The sequence below is a fragment of the Neohortaea acidophila genome (genome assembly GCF_010093505.1).
Source record: "Neohortaea acidophila strain CBS 113389 unplaced genomic scaffold BDY17scaffold_5, whole genome shotgun sequence".
NCBI classification, from domain to species: Eukaryota; Fungi; Ascomycota; class Dothideomycetes; order Mycosphaerellales; family Teratosphaeriaceae; genus Neohortaea; species Neohortaea acidophila.
In genome coordinates this window covers 291,069-307,363 of record NW_022985514.1, presented here as the reverse complement: position 1 = coordinate 307,363, position 16,295 = coordinate 291,069, and the positions used below count along the sequence as shown (strand labels likewise).

Here is a 16,295-nt window from a genome sequence, read left to right as displayed (position 1 = left end):
CCTTGCAGCTCCCTGCATCACCTCAAACACCACCATCACCACTTCATCACCTTCTTCCATCTCCATCCTCCTCGCAACTCCTTGTGATGCTTTGTTCGATATAGACCCGCCTCTACGCAAACAAGCATCGAAGAGAGCATCACTCCGCTCCATCCAAGATGGTATGGCTCTGCCGCAAACATCCTGTTTCCCGTCTAGCCAGCAGCACTAACATCACATCATCGCAGGCGCTCCGCATCGTTCCCCCTGCCTCTCACCCCCTCACTACACAAGCCGAGCTCGGTGCGCCCTCCGCTCCAGGGGTGCACGACACTCTGCGCGCCAACCTCTCCCTCACCACTCCCGCCCCGAAAGCGCAAGGATCACACTTCGAGCTTCAGTCCACGCATCCCCTCGAATCACGACTAGCGCAGTGGCGCACCCAGCAAGATGCGTTGCAAATGGAGATGCTGAGACGACAGTTTGGCATCGCGGAGCCGGTGAAGCGAGGGATGGAACTGCATATTGTGCGTGCTGGGGAGTGGACGCCCATGTGCCTGGGAGGAGGATTTGGCTATGGAGGTGGCCTGCACGCCGATATCCTGTCGGGGAGAGATACAGAGATTGGATGGGAGGATGTGTTTGTGGGACATGAGATGAGGGATGTTCCGGACTTCCACACGGAGATGGAGAGGAGGTTTGGGATGAACTGGTAGAGTGGCTTGCCATGCCAGACGGACCGGCCAGGACACCAGATGCGTGTCTGGGAAAGAGCAGGCGGGAGGACACGCATGTACTACCAACTTCACTTCTCGCTGTACCATACCACGCTCAGCACGAGATGAATAGATGGCATTAGTATTCACAGTAATCAACACGCTCAGAGTGCTACTCCTGTCGCTCCTTTCCAACCCTTGTACATATGGCTGCCTGAAAACGCCCGCTCAATGCAGAGTCTATTCCGTACATTCCCGTAGTGAACTGTTCCGCCCATCCGAAAAGAATGTGTGATGTATCTCAAGACAGCAAGTGCTGCCCATTGCCACCGCCAGCGCTCTCAGCACCCCGAATGCAAGTCTATGCGCTCCGCATCCCGCATGTACCATGTTGCTGATGATGGGTCGTAGGTGGCTCAGGCATCTTCACGCTCCTCCAGCAGCGCCGAATCGAGTAGATTCTCAAGCCTTGGGCGGCCACCACAGTTGTTCCCTTGTCCTGTCGCTCCCCTCTTTTACCGGGTAAGGGTTGTCATAATATGACACAGCGACAGCCAGCGCCTCTGTCTTCGCCATCTCGCCCTCTGATCGATTGTCCTTTGCCCGTTCCCTTTGCCCCCGGTTCATCATCGTCCAAGAAGTCCGCGGGCTTCACCGTCATGTGCACAACATTAGGGTTGTCGAGTTTGAATGGGAAGTCTGTGGTCTTTGTCAGTATGCCATATATAGTTCGTGAAATCCAGCAGACGGGGAAACACACCTTTCAAGGGGCTCTTGTCCTCCAGCAAACGGCCTAGAATAATCAAGCGAATGCTACTCGGACTTGCGGGTCGCGGCTCCCACTCCGATCTCCAGTCCGTCCAGATCAACTCTTTCAGCTGGTACGCGCTGATCTCCCTCGGGTCAAAGGTGCCGTCTTGCGCCTCTGCCTCCACCTTGCGGTTCTTGAGGTATTTCTCGTCGATTCGGTAGGGATGTCTCGCGCCGGTGGTGAGCATGAGGGTGATGGCGAGGGCGGGAGATGCGGTGAGGGTGGAGGCAATCGGGGCTCCGATGGGTAGCTCGGAGGCGGGACCCAGGCCCTCGAGCGGCTCGGGTGGTGATGTCGAGGCGGCTTCGGCATCTGTGGCGGTGAGGGCGGAGGTCGATGGCTCGGAAGGGGGTAATGTGGATGTTGGCGGTGGCGCGTTGGCGTGTGTGTCTTGTTGCGTCTTCTTCTCCGCAGCAGCGGTAGGGGATGATAGGTCACTCATCTCGACTGCTGACGAGGCAGGGACGGGGGATGTTGCATCCTGCGCAGGCGCGGTCGGGGGCAGCGTGCTTGGGGAGGGATCTGATGCGGTAGCCATGGTCGGCCGGCGTCCACTATGGCTGCTCGATGGGAGCAGGCGTGCGCTCGAGCGAGGCGGAAGGGTCTTGTTCGCTGGTCCCGTGCCAAGTTCGATGCGGTGACGCCAAGATTACCGATGATACAATCGGGGGTGTCGCAGCAGACTGGGGGGTCTTGCGGTGGATGACGATATTGCACGAGAGTGGACGAGGGTGTGGATGGTTGTAGAGATGGGTAATGGGTCGGTGGTCGGCGACGGGGATGCAATGGGGCGAAGGGGCGTGATGGAATCCCGGTGGCCGTTGAATGTCCGTTCGCGGAAACGACGGCGGGATGATTGGGGGAGAAGGATTTATTACGAGGAATCAATTGTCCGCCGCTCGTAATTCAATAGTCCGGCGCAGTGCTCGCTCACTCGCCAAGTTTCTCTGGTGGGTGGCAAGGCCTGTTACAATCGACCGTCACTCGGTAGCTGGTTGAAGGGAAGAATGTTGGTATTGGCCAGATGAAAGCAGCCTTCACCCAAGTATCTTGGTGTCCATGACGGCCGCGGGCAGAGCGCCGATCTGGAAGTTGGCGGCAGTGAGCGGCACGCGCGGCCGCCTCAGGAACCCGGCAAGTCAGCCAATCCTCCCTTTCCTAGCTAAGGTACCTATTCAATGCATCTTTACGGGCGGAGAAACCACTGAAACTGCCGTCGAGATACTTGGAGAGGTACATGTAGTTACCACGGTCCATTGATTGGAGAAGCAGCTGTGGATGGTCTCCTTCTGCCATGCTGCATGCCTTTGGATCGTCAATGATCATCCAAGGCTCGGAGTAAACTCGGGTATATTGTCGATGAGGATAAATTCCATTTCCATTAACTCCGAGCAAACTGCGGCAAGGTGTCCGAGTGGTTATGGAGCTGCGTTTAGGTTTGCCTAAGCAGATTCCGCAGTGGCGTTGCCTCGTGGGTTCAAATGTGAGCCTCGCCTGCTTTTCTCGGTGTCGGTGTATTGTATTCGTTGCTAATGCTTGCCATTAGCCCACCCTTGTCAACATTGGATCACCAATTTTTTGGAAAATTGCCTTGTAGTAGATCCAGCCAGGCTGCAATTTTTGCTCGGGATCGACTGGAAACAGTGAAACGTACAAGATGAAGTAAGGGCTCTCTTTCAGAAAGATCTCGAGGCAGTCTCAAACTCTTTCCTGCTCATCACCTGCTAGACCTTTCTCCACGCAACTAGGAAGATACGCCGGGGGACGCTCTCTCGCCCCGTCCTCAACCACCATATGCCTAACGGATATACCCACCAGACCCGCCGGATCGAGCAGAACCTGCCCCGTGATTAAGAGGACTGGGCCCATGCAGCTGCCTCCCGACCTTGATCCCGGCACTCATCCCTCCATACTCGATGTTGCTGGTCCCTCGGCATGCGTTGGCATCGAGCACCCCTAATGGAGATCGTGCAGCCACATTGCGGTTGGCCCCTGGTTGACGAAGACCCTGCACTGGACCTGAAAGGCGCTGGCGATGTGTAGACGGCGTATCGGGCATGCCTGCTTGGTCTGGATGGCATCAGCTCAGTGACCGCCAAGCTACTTCTCAAGCGCGACTTACGAGCGTTCTGCACGGCGTGACGACTAATTCCCACGCTCGGGCTCCACGTGTGAGGTTGTGGCCGTTCACTGCGGCCCCTTCCACTGCTAATGCTTGCTGCTCTGCTCTGCACCGCATGCTCTGGCCCGTTCGAAGCGCGGTGATGCACGGCCTGTACCACGTTCTCCGCGTCATACTCCGCCGCCAATTCGATCCCGCCCGCGAGTTGCTGCCGCTTGAGCGCGTTGTACAGATGCCGAGTCTGCGCCTCGGTCTTGGACTTCTTCCGTAACGCATCGGCCAGTTCGCGATTCTGCTTCTCCAGCGCCCGTTGGTCGCCTTGCATGGCTGCTTGCGATTAGCATTGCATCTCGCTTCCATTGCAAGGCACTTGACTCGCCTTGTAGCTTGTCACGGAGACTGGCAATTTCCGTGTTCGCATCGTGGATGACATTGTCCATCTGACCACTCAACGTGTTGTATTTGTCGGCCAGAGTCTTTGCGAGATATTCCTGATACACTCTGGGCACCGTCAGCAAACCACCTCGCGGCGTAGTGACCGCCACTCACATTTCCTGCGTCGTCTGATAGCTGTAGAACGACAGGCCACGTCCGGCACACTCCAGGATGATGCTGGGGCTGAGGCCACTCAAGACAGACGTCTTGTAGTCCTCGGTGGGATTCAGCTGGGTGGCGACGGCATCGTCGGGGTTGCTAAGTTGCATCTCGCACGCCGGACAGATGCGATTGCTGACATTGGCACTCGCCAGGCCCAGCGCTTCGGAGCACGCAATGCAGAAGATGTGGCTGCATGTCGTCACGACGGCGCGGTCATTCAACTGCCGCCTGCATTTGAGCGAGTTGCAGCGCAACAGGAAGTCCATCTCGCAGTTGTCGCGGCGGGTATGATAGTGCCGTCAAGGACTGTGACCGAGACTCGGAGCGTGAGGCACGACTCCCAAGGCTGGTCGATGAGAAGAGACTGGAATTGATGGAAACTGGACTTCCGAAACAAGCAGAGGTACATGTGGATCACATGCAGTTAAGATGGGTAGGTGGAAGGAAAGAGTCAGACACGAGCGAGGCAGGTGCGAAGCACCCGCTTTCCGGCGTTGGACTTGGAACGCTCGATGATATCGACAATAGCTAAACTCGCTCCCAACAATGATGATATGAGTACAGATGAAAACGGCTACGCACCTCTGTTTACACTTGCCGAGAGAGTGGTATCGTGAAAAGGGGTAGGAAGAAGAAAAATGTCCCGGGCCGCGCCAGACAACCCTTCGCTCGCTAACCAGCCAACAACCGAGTTTGGGGAATACCACTTCTAAACAGCTCCGACTTGTTCTTCTGCCGCAGTGGGGAATGCCCCCGGTGTCACTTTCGGCAAGGTCTCCGAGGCTGCCTCTATGCGGATGGCGCCCTCCGCCGCCTCCTCATCTTCATCCAAGATCCTCGTCGGGATGTCGGGGATATCGCCGTGTTGCCCCTTGTACTGGCTCTGCAGGCTCTGTCGAAGCGGCGTGGCAATGGTGCTCTCCGTGCTAGTGCTCATGCTGGTGGAGCTGCGGTCGTGGATGAGGTCGGGGGTCGACGGCATGTTCGACGATCGCTTTGGATGGAGATACGAACTGGCGGCATCGCTCCGCCCATCGTTGTAGTCATCTTCGGAGATCATCGACTGCAAATCGCCGTCGAAAGAAGTGGTCGAGAGACTCTTCATCGGCCGCTTGCTGCGTCTCCTTGCCGACTCCGAGGGGGTATCGTCGTCGGCTTCGCTGCTAGTCGTCTCGGCGCGACGAGCGAGATCAAGCCCTTCGACGGCAGCCGCGCACTGCTCCGAGATGTTGCGAATGATGTATGCAATCGCATCAGTCTTCTCGCGGAGGTGGCGGTCTGCGACGTCAGTCATGCTGAGTTCCGACAAGCGCTTGCGAGCCACGGAGCTCATGAGCGAGGCTTCCTCACCGCCCATACGGCTCGACACTCTGGTGCTCGCTCTGGACGGCAGGCTCGAGCCCCAGCCGCCGACTTCACGATCCAATTCCGCGTCGGCTTCATCCTTGTCCTCCGCCTCTCCATTGGCGTCTGCATCTAGGACGTTGGCATTGTCTGGCATCTCGCCGAGTGATTTGACAATATGCTGCATGTGATGCGCCTGGCCGTCGATCAATGCACGCAAATGCAGAACCACACGCTGAGCCTCGTCGCGCTGGCGCAGTAGTACGGCATTGGTGTGCTGCATAGCGGAGATGTCTTTTGTGTTGCGCTTCCGCTCTCTCTCCAGCTCTTCCGCGATTTCTTGCTGGAGCACGAGTGCTTCAAGCGCGTCATCTCGCTGCTTCTCGGTCCCAGACAAGCGTACGGCCAATCTGGCAGCGTCATCCTTTTGCTGATCGATAAGCGTCGTCAGGCGCCGGTTCTCGCGTTTGTGATTGTCGATCTTCACTTTCAGCTCATTCGTCTCCTTTGTCAGCTGCTCCGCGAAGGCCTGGAACTTCAAGAATTGCTGCTTCCAGCTCTCCAGTTCCTCCACCAAGAAGTTGTTCCGCTTTGTGACCTTGGTCAGTTCCGTGTCCATGCGCCCCTTCAGATTGATGAAGTCCTGCCACGCCTCCATCGCATCGCGGGAATACTGGTTCCGCTCACGCACAATCTCGTTGAGATGCCTCATCGACACCTTGGTCACGAGAGACTTTTTCTGAGGCCCGCCAAAAACCGCTTTGAACCCTGTGTTTTTACCCTAGGTCAAGCGTTAGCAAATCCATCTGAACTTCCTCTGCGGATATCGTCATACCAACTTCTCACAGGCGTGGTCCATGACCTTCATCAGATTGTCCTGATTCCACCAACCCGGCTCCTGCACACTTTCCACCTCTCCACGCATCACGATGATCTGACCGGCGGGAATAAGCTTGCCACCTCCGTACGCCGATCGAAGGTGCTGTGGGACGCCAGACGGGGAAACGTCGCCATTGAGCGCTCCAGTCATACGAGTGATGAGTTTCGTGCGCTGCTTCGAGCTCCACACGTCGGGCGGGCTGGATGTGAGGACGAAATTGCGATCGAGATCGATGACCAAGGCATCTGATGGCGCGGTGAATAGGGTGCGGCATTCGGCAGTGATGCCAAGGATGTATGGACCTGGCTCCTGGACGAGCTCCTTTGCATGACGGGCGTGCACCACGGGCACATACAAGCCACTCCACTCGTATACCCGGACCATGAAACGGATCGTCTCTGCTGCGACGGTCAGCATCGCAGGGTAGTGCGAAATAAAGATGATGCGGCGAGTGGGCGACACAGCAGCCTCCAGAATGCCCACGATATTGGGAATCGACAGACAGCAGAACAATGGCCACATTGCGAAGTTCTGGAAGCCGGTCGGCGTCGAGGGAAACTGGTAGCACAGAGCATAATCCTTCATGTCGATCCGAACGAGGTCATTCAGCCGTGGAGCCGGGAAGCTCAGGATTCTTGACACCTCCTCTGCGTGGAACAGGTTGGTGGCCTTGTTCCAGTGGATCCACATGCCTCGGAGGTAGTCGCCGAGCAGGTTGTATAGCGGATACCGCGAGAGGAAGCTCAAGCAGTAAGGGATCCAATACGTCTCGCCCGGGGAGTCGTAGTAGTCGGGCTCGGTACGTCTGCGAAGGTCACGAATGGTCTCCGCTCGTCTCTCGTCTGCTCGCGACCACACTCGCAGTGCGATGCCGTACAGAGTATGGGAGGAGTCCTGCTGCAAGACAAAGGCATGATGCACACAATGGGGTTGGGTGGCGCCGGTGCAGATTTCGACATCATGCGGGAAGCAAGCCTGGAAAGGAGAGTCAGCGAGGCTGTGGAAAGACGAGACCGCATCTGTCAACGACGCACCCTCATGGCGGAATGGAGAGATCGAGCAATCTCATTATCTTGCTCGAGTCTGGGACTGCTGCCGAGGATCTCCGGCAGCCAGAACTGGCCGACGGCACCCTTCATGTGCGCGATCTTTCCCTGCACCGGTGCGGGTGCCTTGACCCATTGTGATGGTTCCCTCCCGACTCCGCAAACCATGTACGCATGGGTCAATGTCTTGGGGGCCTTTTGTTGCGGCTTTGCCTGCGCCAGGGTGTCTGGGCCAGGTTGGGCGATGCGCGAGTGTAACGACGAGGTTCGGTTGGGGATCATGAGGTTGTCTTCGTCGCGACTGAGAGGGCGCGACTCGCCCGAGCGAGGCCTCGAGGCCGAGGAGGGCCCCATGACGAGGGAGGGATAGGTATGCCGGCAGCCGCGCGAGGTCTGGTCGCACGTCTTGTGCACACTGCAGGAGATTCTGACGTCCTGCGTTTGTGATCTGCCCCCAAGACCCGTGTTGCCTGCAGCCTCTTGGATTCGCAGAAGCAGCTGGAGAGCTGAGACGGTAGGAGCACGACTTGACGGAAGGGGCACAGCGACGGCGCAGCTGCTGCTTGGCGCGCTGATCCGCTGAAGCTCGGAGGGCGGAGATGGGAGGAGACGGGGGGGCACGGCGGGTAGGACTGGAGTTGGACGGTGCGTCGAAGATGGCACTGCAATATGCTCGGACTCCTTTGGATGAAACCGGGAGGAGGGAGAGATCGAACCTAAAATCTTGACCACGAGCCCACTTTAGCTCGAGCCCGTCAGGCTATACCGTGAAGTGCCTAGCGGTGATCTCCGCGCGGTGGGGTTACCCCTGCATGGCCAATGCACCTTTCGACATGGGGGAGTCTTATGATGGGAAGACCGGCAATACTCGATACCTCAGCTATTTGATATGCTCGTCGCATGGTGGACAACACGATGCACACAGCACGCGCCTTCAGCAGCAGGGTGATGGGCGGCGCGAAAGCTACACACCCGCCGGCCTTCATCTGTCAAGTGATAAGGTAATTGACGCCGGCCACGCCACCCGGCGCATGGTCAAGCCGGCGTGGTGTGATGAGATGAGCGACGGAAAGGGGTCATACTTCCGCCATCGCCATCGTGAAACCGCTGGTACATCGTGACGCAAATGTCCGTCTTTCAAGAGGTTTTTTGGAAAGGCCGTCGTTACAATTGTGACGGGCATCGACTCGTGCATCCATTTGGACTCTAGATTGGTCATGAGGTAGTCTTGTTCCTCTCGTCGTCACTGACGGCCGAATGGTGAAGCGCTGAAGCGGCCTCTTCCCCATCTCTCCACGCCAGCATGCGCGATGCAAGATTGTTGTATGGCCTCCGGAATAAATGCTGGATGCATGCAAAAACGTACTTTGCTATTAGATTTGGTCAGGAGCTTGATCCGTCGTCGTACTGTTTGAATATGTTGGTCGGATGCTGGCGAAAAACGCCAAGGCTCGCGACTTTGTCAATCTCGAAAGGCTGTAAAGACATTTTCTTTGTGACATCCCATCATGCATACATCGTATTCACACTTGATCACCTGCCATTTCTAGACTGATCGACCAGGAGATGGATCAGCCGCTGCTGTCCGACCTGTGTTCGATATGGTGCGTGTAGACCTGGCGCAACCCAACCAACGAACCCACGGCTAACCCGCTTCAAGTCACACTCAACCGCCCAAATACAAGTGCCCGCGATGTAAGGCGCAGACCTGCTCCTTACCGTGCTACAAGCGCCACCAGCAGCGAGCATCGTGCAGCGGCAAACGCGATCCCGCCACGTACGTGAAGAAAAGCCAGTGGGCCACGCCGGCCGGGGTCGACCACGACTACAACTATCTCAAACGCGTGGAGCGCACCCTCGACGATGGCACCAAGAACGTGCAAGAACGTGGCATTGGCGTGGATCCGGCCAAGCCCACAGCGGTGTCGCGCGCATGGGAGCCGGGAAGTCAGCTGCAGCAGTATCTTCAGCAACACCGTATCACCGTCCACCATGCGCCTCTGGGAATGAGCCGGCAGAAAGCTAATCGTACCCGCGCTACCAAGAGCGGCACCATCTTCTGGACCATGGAGTGGATTGATGCGGATGGGAATCGGTATTTACAGGACGACTGTCCTGCCGCAAAGTCTATCGCTGAGCTCCATGGGCTCCATCAAGCGCAGCAACGCAACGCTGCCAAACGTCGACACGAGGGTGCGAGCTCGGCGAACAAATCTTCCGATCGCAAGCGAAGGAAGGTGGATGCGAGCAACGAACATGTCGCGGACTCTAGCCTACGCTCACCGGAAGCGGTACCACCTGGCACAACATCGCTGCAGAACATGGGCAGCCCACGTCGAAGTGATGTACATGACCACCAGGACCCACTGGGAGATGCAGCAGCACAAGACACTGACAAACCTCACGACACGCATGATGATGATGACCGTGATCCGACTGCGGGCACGTCAGCGGACGCTACACTGGCAGTGGAAGCGACCCATCAAACCGAAACTCATTACTACTTATTGAAACCTGGTACAACATCCAACTCCAAAGTGCTGGTGGTGTTGGATGCCCAACTGTCGCTCACCGACTCATTGCGGGACCGAATCGTTCACGAGTATCCTACAATCTACGTACTGCCCTACCCGCCTGCGGCCCTCCCTTCAAGCTATATACTGGAGAGCCAGTATACTCCCAGAGCTTCAGACGACTTGCAACCTCCTGGAGCCCATCAAAGTACAAATAACGACAGACATGGCAATGCTGCCTTTACACCAGCCGAAGCTTCACAGAATGCTCAACAGCCACTAGATGCAAATAGCATTCTCAAAATGCTCAAACGAGACTTGCGTAGCTGACGAGAGTCACTTGCGGTGCACTAGAAGACGCACCAGAATCTGCGCAGGCAATGAGCTTGATAACGACTAGACAGCGCTCTGCAGGAAGACGAGCCAATGGCATTTCTCTTCCCTATCACCACCACACTGTTATCTACACACAGCAACATACATCGAGGCCATTTGTGCCGGATCGCCTCGTTCTAGTAGAATTTCATCGCTCTCAATCCCGTCGTGTCCGCCTCGTCTCATGCGATCCCGACCAGCACCGCTCGCTATACTACAAATACACTCAAACAAAGGAAAGTCGTCGTGCGCGTTAGTGTGTGTCCCCCCCATCATAGCCCCTCTTAGAAGCAATTCAGCGTATTCTTCTTCTTTTTCTTCGACGAATTCAACTCCCGCATCCGCTCCTCGAGCGCCTGTTTCGCCTTCTCCGCCCGCACCCTCATCTCCCTCTCCTCCTCCACCTTTTGCAGACTCGCGCGCGATTCGGTGCGCTGCTTCCTCAACCCACTCAGCTCCTCCTCCAGCGCGCTGTACTTCTTGCGCCAGCTCTCCATCTCCACCTTGGTGCGGTTCGCGCTCGTCTCCAGATCCACCAGCGCCTCTTCCAGCGTGGCGGTCAGTTGCTTCTCGGCGTAGAGGTGCTTTTCGATGGTGCGGATGCGCGTCTCTTGTTCCTCTATCTGCTGTGCGGCGGCGCGCGGAACTTCATTCGAAGTGTGTCGGGAGCCGGGTGGGGAGTTGTTGGTCACTGGAGAGCCGCGCTGTAACGGAGGGGAAGCGGCTCGGCCATCGAGACTACTCGGCATCACTGCACTGGTCGGCGAGGACGGAAGCGGCGGCAGCGGAATGGAAGGGGGTGGTGTGGGCAGCCCGGTCGTGCCGTTTGGTTTACGGCCTTGGGATGCTCCTGATCCGTTCCGTCCCAGGGCGTCGGGCAACAGCGACTCCCTGCCACCCGAGCCGTTCGAGTGGTTGGACTGCCGGTGCAATGTCTCGATCTGTTGCTTCAAGGAGGTCAGTATATACCAGTAAATAAGTCGGAGCGCCTAGCCAACTCACCTCGAGCGCCAGCGTCTTCCTCTTCTCCGACTGTAGCTGCTGCTCCAATTCGCCGTGAATATGACTGGAGCGTTGATTCGAGGCATGACTGGAATCGAAGCTACGATTCAGCTGTTCCTCGAGCTCGTCGACAAGGCGAGAGCTCTTCTTTTCCTTCTCCATAGCCCGATCCAGCTCGCGAATCGACTCGGCGTTCACCTGCGTCAACTCGCCAATCTTGCCCTCGAGGTCGACGTGCTTGTTGAGCGCGATCTGCAATTCCTCCTGGACACTCTTCAATTCGCTGGTGGTTTTCAAGTGTCGGGTATGCAGGTCTTTGCCTTCCTCGACCAAACCTTTGATCTTCGCGTGCACTTGGGATGGATCGGTCCAGTAGCCCAGCGCAGATGATGCGCTACGAAGCAAATCTGCATGCTCGTTCTGCGCAGTAACAAGTTGGGCCTGCAAGTCCTGTGTCGCCTGACTGTGTTGCGCCTCCAGGTCCGCATATCGCTCCGCTGATCGGTTCTCGGCAGACGCCATAGCCGTCCTCAAGTCGTCCAACTCCTTGGTATGGGATGCTTGCAAGGACTCCAAACTCTCCTGATGAATGGTGATGGCCGACTTGTGAACTTGCAACTGGTTTTCGAGATTGGCGACGAGGTCTTTGTGCGTCTTGAGTTCTTGTGAGTCCAAGTCGCGCGCTTGCGCATCCCCTTCGACCTGCTTCAGGATGGTGGTGTAGGAAGTTTCGAGCTGCGCGAGCTTCGTCTCATGGCTAGCAGCCGTGGCTTTGTACTCCTCGACTTGTCGTTCAAGAGCATGCACGATCTCTTGGTGCTTTATGCGCTCTCCCGCCACAGCCATCACTGCCGTTGCTTCGCCGTTCGTCTCGCTGGATGGTGATCTGGAACTGAAGGATCGTGGGCTTGAAGTCTGTGCTTTGGCGCTCTGCAGCTCACGCACCGAAGCCTCCAGTTGAGTGATTGTGTTGATCAGCCTCGATTCGGAGCTATGCATGTGTTCGACTGTAGTGCGGTGTTTCTCCTCCCAGGCTTCTAGTTCTGCCTGCAATTTGGCGAGTTCTTCAGAATGAGGTTGGGACTGGCGCGAGGCGCCGCCCATGGCTTGATCTTCGTGGACTTCCAGGTTCGGCGTCACCATGAAAGCACCGGGCATGCCAAGTGATTTCTCCTCGTTGGGCGTAGGAAGTTGATTCAGCTGTTGGGCGAGGCTCGCCTGGAGTTGGTGCACCTGTTCTTGCAGCTCCTTCTCTCGCACGGAGTTTTGTTCTTGGATCGTCCGGATGCGATTCTCACCCTCCAGCAGCTGCTCGCGCATCTGGCTGACAACGGAGAAATCCACGCCCAGGGATGCTTTGAGACTCCCTCGCTCTCGAGTGAGTCCAGCGATGATAGTCTGCTTCGACTCCATATCCTTCTTGACGGATGTCAGCTCTGCTTCAAGAGCGTGAAGCGCGTCAGTGCGACTGTTCAGCTCGTTCATGACGGTGTTCAGATGCGTGTCGAAGGTTTGCCGGGCGTCAGTCGAGGGCTCAAGGTTGTCTTGTCCGACGATGCGCAAAGACGTTATCGACTTGGTGGCCCGATCGCCATGGAGAGCGAACAAGTCTACCGACTTGCGGTTGAAGAAGGATTGTCGGTAGTTCGGGGGAGTTGAACGTTGCGCCTTTGCGAGTTCCTGTTTCAAATCTTCGACGTGAGCGACTGTGTCCTCGTGACGGGAGTGTAGCGAAGTGTAGTTGGCAGTCAGCTCGGAAATGGTGCTCTCGTGCTCTGACTTCAGCTGCCGTAGCGTCTCCAATTCGACCTGCCGGTCTTCTTCATCGTGAGGGAGCGGGACGGCCGCAGCGTCCCCTTCTGCATCTCCCGTAGTCTGCAATAGGTCATTGCTCGATCTGTCCGCGAGATCTTCGTACGACGACCTCAATAATGGCCGCGAGGACAACTCCTCCAACAACGATCGCGAGGATGAAGGCTGTCCTTCTGCCTTCTCCTCTCTCTCCATCCCCGCGTCGGCTAAAAAAGAAGTCACTCCACCCGGTGCTTGAGCGTCATCCATCTTGCGTGTCTCTTTGTCGTATTCCAATTTGGCCAAGGTCTCAAGCGCCGTTTGGTACTTCTGCTGAAGCTTGTCGTAGTCAATCATCACGTTTTCGTGGTCCGAGCGGAGATCGAACAGCTCTTGCGTGAGGTTCTCAACTTTGTCCGCCATGAAATCGTCCTGAGCGGCATTGTGCGCTTCCGTCAGCGTGCGTGACTGTCGCATGGCATCTTCCGTGGCGGATGTCATTTTGTTCTCCTTCGGCGTTGCTCCCAACACCCCGTAATCAGATCCACCATCCTCGAAAAGCTCTTCTTGCGTCGCAGCAGTACTGGAGAGAGATCTGGTGCGTTCCGTGAACGGATCTTCATTCTCATGATGACCATTCATCGTGAGCACGTGCCCATTGACCCCTCGGCCATTTTCGTTGTGACCCACATCTAACTCGCCCAGCAGATTGTCGAGTCTGCCGATGCTACGCTGCCTCTCCACGACGTGCTCCAGCCGGTCGATCTCGCGCTGCATGATCTCCTGGTCTTGCTCGGCCTCTGCAAGTCTTTCTTCCAGAGTTGAGATGTAGTCTTCGTTGCTGGCCTCGCTCTCGCGCACGCGAGCAAGTTCCTTGCGCAGCTCGCTGATCAAGGCGGCGTTCGCTTCCTCGCCCGTGCTCGAGCCTTGCATCCGCATCTCGAGATCGTGGACATATGCCTCGCTGCTCTGCTCGCGATCCATCATCTTCTGCAAACGCCCTTGGAGGTGTTGCTGGATGGTTTCCATGTATGCAATACGGGTTTCCCTCTCCATGAGAGTGCTCTCGGAGCTCGACAGCGAGCCGCGGGTCTTCGAGAGAGATGTCTCCAGGCTCTGGATGGTCTTCTCATACTCGAGAACCATCATTTCAACGGCCTCGGCGAACGAGCTCGACCTCTTCACGCGTTCCATGGCATTCTCGCCCACGGCACCATTCGCAAGCGGCGTCTCAGAGAATTCGCCAGCGCGCGCTTCAGAGAGTTCGGCGATCAATTTGGCGTGCCTGTTGCTGAGGGTGTTGTAATTCTCCTGCATGTCCAGGAGCTGGGTTTCCAGATCCGCTTCCTGACCGCGCTGCTGCTTGTCGAGCCGCACTCGACCGTCCGCACCTTTCCCTTCCGCATGATCCAAGTGCCTAATTTGGTCACGGAGGAATGAAACCTCGGCTCGTAGTCGGTCGATGGCAGCTTGCTTGTCGCTCTCGTCCCGGCTCTCCTGGATCTCGGGTTTGGTCTGGATGGCGCGGGCACGTTGCGCATAATGCACCGTGTTCAGCGTCTCGCTGAGATGGAAGACGGCCGGTGTGACGCAGGCAACCATGAACGTAATTGCATTCCCGCCGAGCGAATCTTGCAGCAGCCGGGTGAGTTTGGAATCGCGATAGGAGATGTGTGCGTGTGTATTGCGGGAGGAGAGTTGTGAGATGACCTTTCCGAGACTTGCAAGCCCAGCGTTAATGGAAATGCCTTCTTTCGCCCGATCACCGGTGGCGCCCGTATTTTTCAGCCGCTCACTGCCCGCCAAGTCGACGAAATGCAGCTTGCTGTCCAGGGTGATGAAATCTTCCGCGGTGGACAGGGGCTCGACGGGGGTGGAGAAGCGCTTCTCTCGCCGCGGCGTCAGAGGAGTGTCGCTCTTCTTCTGGACGAGGTTCAAGCTAAAGACGGCGTGGGATCGTGAAGAGCGGGCATTGATGTTGGTGGCATCGGTTTGTCTGATGGCCGAGCCAAAGTTCAGGGCGCGAAGGAGATCTTCCACCGAGTTGATGGTGACCTGAGTGAGGCCAGTGACGAGAATGCGACCCTTGGTGTCTTCTCGAATAGCCACAGGGGCGCGGTCGGGGACGGGAACGGATTCGGGGACGAGTAAGTCTCGCAGTTGCTCCTGGTATATCTCGACATATGTCGCCTTCAACGTCCAGTTGCGATCTGCGTTGCTTGCTTTGGCCAGCGAAGCGTAAGTCGGTAACACCTGAGTGGAGTATCGCTTGGGTGTTTGGAGGCCCGTCTTGGGTAGGGAGGCGCCATTCAGCGCGGTGAACAAGGCTTGCGCAGCTCGGGGGACGATGCCCATGATCTGGGAGTCTGCCTGATCTTCCGGGCCAGAGGTACCCATTGTGTAGGATTTGCCGGAGCCGGACTGGCCATAGGCGAGGATGGACACATTGTACCCCTTCACAAACGACGAGACGCTGTCGCTGAGGTAGTCCCAGACGCCTTGCTGTGTGGTTTGCTCGTCGAATACGCGGTCGAGGATGAACAATCTCTTGCCCTGCGGTGACTGCACCGACAGGCTGGTGGGGGTGGGCACGGCGCAGGTGCTCTCTCGAAAGCGCTGGGGAATCAAGTCGAAGCCGGGGTCGGTGGGGGAGAGGGGTGGTCGCACGCGGACAGCTGTTCGGAGAATTAAGGATTAGCGAAGGGTGTCAAGTCGGGCATGTGAGTTTGACAGGATAAGCGACGCACCAACTTTGACAGCTGTCTTGGAATCCTCATCGCTTGACGAGCGACTCGTCAGCCCGTCGGTGAGGCGACTCGAGCTCCGCGTCTGGTGCGGCATGGCGGCGATGGATGCCGTGCTCGGCGGGCGGCGGTGGTGATGGGCGTTGCGCAGCCCCGGCGAAGTTGGGGGGGAGGTGGGCAGCAGAGAGGGCGGAGGAGGAGGAGCAGGGCCGGGCAGCGGCGGCGGCGACATGGAGTGGTCGACGACACTCGCACCCCCCTGCATGGCCTCGAGGGAGAAATGTGCGGCGACAAGGCGCGCGGTTTAGAAGACGGGGGACGGGGAATGCCGGGGGGTTTGCGTTAGCGGGTCGACAGCAGCGCGCGCCCGGCCGC

At 57.4% G+C, this 16,295-nt stretch overlaps 6 protein-coding genes across 6 annotated transcripts; 2 read left to right on the top strand and 4 right to left on the bottom strand.

The window, feature by feature from the left end:
* The first annotated feature begins 8 nt into the window (after nt 1-8).
* On the top strand, nt 9-870 carry BDY17DRAFT_296627 (proteasome maturation factor UMP1-domain-containing protein). Its single transcript, XM_033733480.1, has 2 exons — nt 9-161; nt 228-870. Exons 1-2 carry the CDS (start codon nt 159-161, stop codon nt 693-695), a joined length of 471 nt encoding a protein of 156 aa, XP_033589580.1. The 5' UTR covers nt 9-158; the 3' UTR covers nt 696-870.
* A 357-nt stretch (nt 871-1,227) lies between these two features.
* BDY17DRAFT_250543 (uncharacterized protein) lies at nt 1,228-1,948 on the bottom strand (the record flags this gene model as incomplete). The annotated part of the gene is made up of 2 exons (XM_033731073.1): nt 1,228-1,394; nt 1,456-1,948. The coding sequence occupies 2 exons, from the start codon at nt 1,946-1,948 to the stop codon at nt 1,228-1,230; spliced, it is 660 nt and encodes a 219-aa protein (XP_033589579.1).
* Nucleotides 1,949-3,779: 1,831 nt separating this feature from the next.
* BDY17DRAFT_242684 (uncharacterized protein) lies at nt 3,780-4,491 on the bottom strand (the record flags this gene model as incomplete). Its single annotated transcript, XM_033730388.1, has 3 exons — nt 3,780-3,946; nt 3,999-4,129; nt 4,178-4,491. Coding segments are annotated over 3 exons (612 nt in total), but the record flags the coding sequence as incomplete, so codon positions are not given.
* A 443-nt stretch (nt 4,492-4,934) lies between these two features.
* BDY17DRAFT_323772 (AEX-3 domain-containing protein) lies at nt 4,935-7,849 on the bottom strand (the record flags this gene model as incomplete). The annotated part of the gene is made up of 3 exons (XM_033737080.1): nt 4,935-6,350; nt 6,405-7,424; nt 7,484-7,849. The coding sequence occupies 3 exons, from the start codon at nt 7,847-7,849 to the stop codon at nt 4,935-4,937; spliced, it is 2,802 nt and encodes a 933-aa protein (XP_033589577.1).
* A 1,156-nt stretch (nt 7,850-9,005) lies between these two features.
* On the top strand, nt 9,006-10,433 carry BDY17DRAFT_353290 (uncharacterized protein). The gene is made up of 2 exons (XM_033738234.1): nt 9,006-9,099; nt 9,156-10,433. Exons 1-2 carry the CDS (start codon nt 9,062-9,064, stop codon nt 10,336-10,338), a joined length of 1,221 nt encoding a protein of 406 aa, XP_033589576.1. The 5' UTR covers nt 9,006-9,061; the 3' UTR covers nt 10,339-10,433.
* Nucleotides 10,434-10,667: 234 nt separating this feature from the next.
* BDY17DRAFT_323770 (uncharacterized protein) lies at nt 10,668-16,017 on the bottom strand (the record flags this gene model as incomplete). The annotated part of the gene is made up of 3 exons (XM_033737079.1): nt 10,668-11,324; nt 11,386-15,851; nt 15,924-16,017. The coding sequence occupies 3 exons, from the start codon at nt 16,015-16,017 to the stop codon at nt 10,668-10,670; spliced, it is 5,217 nt and encodes a 1,738-aa protein (XP_033589575.1).
* Nucleotides 16,018-16,295: the final 278 nt, after the last annotated feature.

What these genes read in the sequence shown, in the direction of transcription:
- BDY17DRAFT_353290 (XM_033738234.1), top strand. Translation starts at nt 9,062, where the DNA reads ATGGATCAGCCGCTGCTGTCCGACCTGTGTTCGATATG. An exon ending in TCCGACCTGTGTTCGATATG is followed by an intron (nt 9,100 to 9,155) that starts GTGCGTGTAGAC and finishes ACCCGCTTCAAG; the next exon opens with TCACACTCAACCGCCCAAAT.